The sequence below is a fragment of the Leucoraja erinacea genome, chromosome 1, assembly GCF_028641065.1.
Source record: "Leucoraja erinacea ecotype New England chromosome 1, Leri_hhj_1, whole genome shotgun sequence".
Lineage (NCBI taxonomy): Eukaryota > Metazoa > Chordata > Chondrichthyes > Rajiformes > Rajidae > Leucoraja > Leucoraja erinaceus.
Window position 1 is genome coordinate 17485534 of NC_073377.1, and position 6975 is coordinate 17492508.

General features: G+C 44.2%; 1 protein-coding gene and 1 long non-coding RNA gene across 3 annotated transcripts in view; one reads left to right on the plus strand and one right to left on the minus strand.

Annotated features, from left to right (window-relative positions):
* smad7 (SMAD family member 7) overlaps positions 1 to 4520 on the minus strand; it is a 42700-nt gene extending 38180 nt beyond the window's left edge. For both annotated transcript variants that reach the window (XM_055659002.1, XM_055658930.1), the window contains exons 1-2: positions 3141 to 4520; positions 1975 to 2028 (exon numbers count right to left, since the gene is read on the minus strand). In XM_055659002.1, coding sequence (XP_055514977.1) covers positions 1975 to 2028; positions 3141 to 3783 — 697 coding nt within the window. In that variant the 5' untranslated portion in view covers positions 3784 to 4520. The remainder of the gene's footprint in view (positions 1 to 1974; positions 2029 to 3140) is intronic.
* LOC129711456 (uncharacterized) lies at positions 3558 to 5450 on the plus strand. The gene is made up of 2 exons (XR_008725852.1): positions 3558 to 3697; positions 4979 to 5450. It is a non-coding gene; the product is annotated as an uncharacterized LOC129711456 (long non-coding RNA).
* Positions 5451 to 6975: the final 1525 nt, after the last annotated feature.

Here is a 6975-nt window from a genome sequence, read left to right on the forward strand (position 1 = left end):
GTCTAGGGGTGTTCCCTATTGAGAATAGAACACAAGATTAACATAGAGACATAGAAATTAGGTGCAGGAGTAGGCCATTCGGCCCTTCGAAGATTCATAACTGTAAACCTTCATTGGTTTTCCCCATACACAGAAATACTCTAAGCTTTCTCATGAATGTTGTTGCTCAATACCAACTCTCATCAAGGGTCTCGACCTAAATCGTCACCGCTTCCTTCTCTCCAGAGATGCTGCCTGACTCACTGAGTTACTCCAGCATTTTGTGTCTATCTTCTCATTTGATTAATCTGTTGTGTGTTGCAGGCGACTCCCAGCTGAAGCCCAGTTTAGCTGCACACCAAAGGTAGAGCAAGAACACAGGTAGACCAAAGAGCCCACACCTATACAGTTGGGTTGTTCTTAACGAAAAGTCAAGACATTAAAAGTACTGCATCATATAGAATGAGAAGACTAGATACCAATCTCTATAAAGTCAGTTTCCTCAGCTAGTATAACAGTGAATCAGTGCAAATAGCTGCAGAGATCCTGGATTAGACATAGAACTTTACAGTACATTAACAGGCCCTTCAGCCCACGATGATTGTGCTGAGCATGATGCCAAGTTAAACTAATCTTTTTTGACTGTATGCGATTCATATTGCTCCATTATCTACATATCCATGTGCCTATCTAATAGAAGATAAGACACAAAAAGCTGGAGTAACTCAGCGGGTCAGGCAGCATCTCTGGAGAAAAGGAATGGGTGACGCCTCGACCCAAAAGGGCACCCATTCCTTTTCTCCAGAGATACTGTCTGACCTGCTGTGTTACTCCAGCTTTTTGTGTCTATCTTCCGTTTAAACTAGCATCTGCAGTCCCTTCCTACACATTTTGTCTACCTATCTAAAGCCTCGTAAACCCACCACCAGCACTGGCAGCACATTCCAGACACTTACTACTCACTCTCTGTGTAAATAACTTGCCCGTTACAACTTTCCCCCTCTAACCTTCAAGCTATGTCCTCTGGTCTTTGACAGTTCCATGTCTACCCTATCAATGCCTTTTATAATTTTATATACTTTCATCAGGGCTCTACTTTATCTCCCACACACCAGAGAAAACAATCCAAGTTTCTCCAACTTCTCCTTATAGTTTATACCCTCTAATTCACTGTTCTAATAAAATTATTCTGTATCATCTTCAAAGCACCCTTCCAGGAGGCAAAAAAAAATAATAATATTGAGATCCATTGAGTTACCAATTAAATATCATTAAAACTGAACACTTGGTCATTGTCCCATCACAGCCTGTGCGAGCTTGCTGTGCAGAAGATCAGTCTGGTTATAGCAACAACTTATTTGTTGTATAGGCTGTGGATGTGCTGAGAAGACGATCATGGTGTAGATGGTGGCCCTGAGATGTGACAGGCAGTAACTTGACCAAACCCAGGAATGATATGGGTTGAACCTAATAACTCGCATATCAAATGCGATCCACTGCTTTTTTTCCCATACATAGAGGGTGATAATCTTTTCCACGTGTAATCAATCCTATAGTTGTTTCATGCAGCCAGAGTGAAACCCATGCTTGGTGTCTTGCCTTAAGCTGTACAAAGTGCATTTATTATGCTATTTTACCGTAAGATGTAAATTGATTCTATTGCCACGATAAGAACAAATCTCCCCCCCCCCCCCCCCCCCCCCCCCCCCCCCCCCCAATGATCACCTGACCATATCAACAATCCTGCCGGTTCGATTTTCTACCAATTCTGCTCCCAGCGGGAACTGCGAATAACATCGTCTACACTACACTCGCCCGTTTCCCCAGGATTTAACCTCATGGAAATACCCGCTACAGTCTTGTTAAAGACATCGTTACAACTCTTTTCCACAAGTATATGTGTACACTGTTACAAATTCGGGGTTTCTGGGAGTGGAGCCTATATTAAAAATGCAGAAAAAGACATAAATCATAAATAACGAGCACAAGACTTACCAGACTGTTTGAGCGAGTCCATTGGGAATTTGGAATAGGGAGGCGGGGGTGACTCTGGAAACATAAAAATAAAAGAGAAAAGGGCAAAGCCATGAGAAGAGATAGAAACTTATGATAACACTGGCAGGAGAGCCGGCATTCTTTCGTAAACTGTTTGTCTTAACTCTGGGTGCTGGAGGCAGAACAGCAAAGGCGGCGATCGCCTTGATAGTTAACAGTCACATAAACAAAAGAGTCAGCCTGGCGCCAGTCTCACTGATATGCAACTTGTGTGTCTAATCGCCCCTCCTTGGCTCACGTAAAACACTTCTACTCTGGAAATTACTACTGAATCAGACGGCCTGAGAATCTCACCGCGCCATCTAACTGGAAAATCACCCATTTACCGGGGCGACAAGTCTTACAGACAACTTTTTTTTTCTCTCTTGTCATTTAAAAACTTTTATCTACTTGATTGATATATATAACGCGATTTATAGGATGTTTGAAATGACTTCCGTCCTCAAAGGAATGCGAATTTAAACAATAATTCTTGACATTCAGTTAATTCCAAGAAATACTGGAGACATTAAAACATTTTAACGATGACCCCACTCCTATACCTCTGCCTGCGTGTAATAATTTACACTTTCAACTCAGATCCCAGTAACGTTTGGTTTTATGGCAATTTTTAATCTGCGGACAGAGTGATCCAAATCTTTTTACAAACTCTGCCTGAACTAGTTTGTGACCACATTACTCTTTTAAAGTCGGTTCCCTGGGAATTAATTCTTAATAGTGTATCACATTAGATTGTCAGCAAAATATATTATTTAAAATAGCGATTTTAAATGGAAACCATCAGGAGACAAATACAAACTTCTTAAATCATATTGAGCGTAAGATGAATAAAACCCAGTGTTCTTTTTTTTAAAAAGGGCATGTTTCAGTGGTGTACATAAAACTGGCTCGGAATAAGCTTGTAAAGGACTGGAGGTTATTGTGTCGAATTAAAAATTAAAATTATCATTGCTGCAACATCTTCCCTGCTCCATAAAAGGTGGGCCAGGTGATTGCAATATTCAAACGAGTGGGGAAGTCGTGAAACGGCCAAGAACCTTAAAAACGCAGCCCAATTGATGTTCGTTTAAAACATAAAATAATGAAGTATGTCATGCATTTCTTACCGAATTCACAGAGTCTGCTAAGGTGGTGTGGGTTACAACAGACGGAATCCGGGTTGTTGGTTCCGTATGATTCACAGCAATAGAGTCTTTTCAGTTCCGAAGAGTTTCTTAGATCAGGCCAGCGGAAGACTTTGCAGATCAGTACCGGTAGGGAGTAAGTTTGTTTGCTGAGTTTAGGTTCGATCATCCTGGGCAAGAGGAGGCAGCCGGTTCGGGCTCCCCCTTTACTATCCACCGCTTGCAGCAATAATTCCAACTGCTTCTCCTTCAGTTTTTTCAGCAGCGAGTGAGTAAGGGTTTTCAATTCGGGGTCGGAGGTTGTGTATTTCGCCCCTTTGCCCCCGCAGCAGCCACCGCTACTGCTGCCACCGCTGCTGCTGCCGCCTCCTCCTCCCCCCCCTCCTCCTCCCCGGTTTGCATCGCCCTCGTTATCCGTCTGCCCGTCTGCTTCTCCCAACGCACGGCTTCTCCAAAGTCGCCGGACAAGACCCGATCGTTTCGTCCTGAACATGCGAGAAGAAGCTCCGCCAGAGAGAAATCTGCTAAAATCCAGCCAGGTACAGCAAAAACATACCCGCAAAACATGAATCCAGCCTGTTCCCGATGGCAACAACACAGTAACAGCCGCACGAATCCGTAGCATACGCCACCCCCTTGTTTTTTTTTTTAAGGATTTAAAAAATAAAAGATCCGGAAAAAAAAATGGTTTAAACAATGCTGCAATTAAATATATATAAATGGGGAGATGGGTTAGTGCGGCTCCCCAAAGATACAATCATGCATTGTAACCCACCGATATAAAGTAGAAAAAATGTAACCAAGAATATGTATCCATTGAAACGTAAACCAAGCGTTCCCTTGTTCCTTCCTTGGTTTTTGGATAGATTAATCCAAACCCTTAATCCGCCGGCAAGGCTCTTTAAATGACTGTGAAGATCGTTTTCTTCCTTCGTTCTCCCGTCTTCCTTTCCGCGTTCACGGATATACAGGCAGTGTCTCTTTTTTTTTGGTTTAATATGTTCCTGCCTTCTCTCTCTCTTCAGCTCGACTTGAACGTGCTCCTGGTTGTCGCTTTCCCACTACTAACTTAATCCCTTTTTCTTTATACATTGATATATATATTTTTTTAAATCATCCGAGGTGGGGTTGGGAGAAGAAGGAAAAAAAAAAGATAACCCGGAGAGTTGTTGTCGCCGCTTGCAGCTCCTACTCCAATCCGCCTGTGGATTTTCTGCGAGCTCCGGACTCCTGGCTGAAACTGACACAAGGGTTGAAATTTACAAGCCCTTGGTTTGGCTGCGCATTGGCGCGGTCGATCACGTGTGCGTCTAGACACTTTGTCGCGGCCCCCGGTTTAAAGTGATTGTTACGCAAACAAGCGATCACATTACTAACAGACCTTTTTACTTATAAACCCCCCCTCCCCCCTTTCAACGCACACGGGCACCATTACAGCAAACCACTGTGAACATTAAACCACTATTAATACATAGCATAAACATTTCATGCACTTTTAATGCGGGGAGCGGAAAAAAAAAACCCGGACGATCAACTGGAATTTTGAGAAGTGAAACTTGCTTCTCTTGTCTCTTGTATATATAAAAAGAAACTCCCCCCTCCACTGGAATTCTGTGCATTGCACGGAACTAGGTAACGGCGCCGAGTTGTGTTCGCCGACTGTGGGTTTTTTTTTTGGTTATTGCACGTTGCTATGCTACGTGTAGAGACAGGGCGAATTAGATGTGAATCGAATCTTGCGGGCTGCCTTCAACCTTTGACACGGTTCATTTGTGCGTTTTAGATAGCTAGGTCAACGTTAACTTTCTGTTTCTTCACAGTGCCTTGAATTGAATGTTGTGAAACTATGCCTCACAAACGCTGATTGACACCGTCCGAGATTATGGTCTAACATGTATCCACACTACTGCCATTCGTCTCGCCTGAGCCAACAACAACTTGCGTTCATTTTGTGCCAACGATGGAGGAACATTTGTTGGATGATGTTATCGCCCTACAAGACTGGATGACAGGGCTGGGTGTCATCTGGGAATGTGACGTTATCACTAGATTAGGAACTGGATGGAGCCAAACTCTAAACCTTGCTGGACTGAGATCATTGTTGGAAATTCATGGGCTGTAATCTGAAATACGAGTGGGCAATACACACTAAGAGTAAGCAGCACATGCACTATGTTCATGTTAAAATGTATTTTGTGTGCTTTGTTGCTTTTTAACGGTAGGATTGTATGGCAAATCAAATTATTCGTATGTTGCAAAACATACTTGGCTAATAAAGTATGATTATGATTACTCATTTTGCAGTACAGATTCAATCTGGGCATTTCACCTGAGAATCCCACAGCAGGAGGTGGTGAATCTGTGGAATTCTTTGCCACAGAAGGCCGTGGAGACCAAGTCAGTGGATATTTTTAAGGCAGAGATAGATAGATTCTTGAATTATACGGGTGTTGGGGGTTATGGGGAGAAGGCAAGAGAATGGGGTTAGGCAGGAGAGATAGATCAGTCAACGGTTTCAAAGGTCCTTTATTGTCACGTGTACCAATTAAGGTACAGTAATATGTGAATTACCATACAGTCACTCTAAAATAAAAGCATCAAGACACACAACTACATAAAAGTTAACATAAACATCCACCACAGCGGATTCCCCACATTCCTCACTGTGATGGAAAGCAATAAAGTCCAAACTAAATTCTTCCTCTTTATTCTCGGGGCAGTCGAAACATCTGTCGGGGTGATTGAAGCTCCCACGTCAGGGCGATCGAAGCTCCCGCGGCTAGGAGCTCCCGAAGTCGGTCTCCAACATTCATAACCAGAGACCGCGAGCTCCACGATGTTAAAGTCCGCAGGCTCCCCCGCGGTTGGTGCTCCGATGTCGATGTTAGGCCACAGTGTGGACGGAGATACGATACGGAAAAAAATCACATCTCTGTCAAAGTAAGAGATTAGAAAACGTTTCCCCCAATCCGCACCCCCCCCCCCCCCCCACATGAAACAAGCTTAAGAACACTAAAAACATACAATTACCACATACTATTAAAACAACAAAGAAGGAAGGGACAGACAGACAGTTGGCGAGGCAGTCATTGCTGGCCACACTCAGTGGATAGCCATGATTGAATGGTGGCAGTGGCAGACTGGTCAGGGTGTCAGCTTGCCTGATGGCAAGTGGGCCCCTGATGAAGTGGGCCCCTGATGAAGTGGGCCCCCCTATATCAAGTGGGCCCCTGATGAAGTGGGCCCCCTATATCAAGTGGGCCCCTGATGAAGTGGGCCCCCTATATCAATGGGCCCCTGATGAAGTGGGCCCCCTATATCAAGTGGGCCCCTGATGAAGTGGGCCCCCTATATCAAGTGGGCCCCTGATGAAGTGGGCCCCCTATATCAAGTGGGCCCCCTATATCAAGTGGGCCCCCCTATATCAAGTGGGCCCCCTTTGTCTCCTGGCAACCAATATTTTTAGACCCAGTCCGCCACTGAACAGCGGAGTAGGCTTGATGGGCCAAATATACCCATCACTTATGATTGCTGGATCTGGTTGTCTTTTCGATTTCAGCAGAGCTTAGATCAGGAGCATGTAATGCATGTCCATGCGGTTCTGAACAGTGAGCTGCAATTGACCTAAGTACGCATGGCCTGATTAGAAAGAAAATACGTTAAACAGTTCCCGACTTGGATAGTCACATGATTAACGTGTTGTGACTGGAGAACCGCGACAAGGACATGGCGACTTCAGTAGGGTAAAAAACGACTGGATCGAAGCAGAACAAGAGCCCATGAAGTAAGGTTCATTGACCTCCCTCCATATTACCCA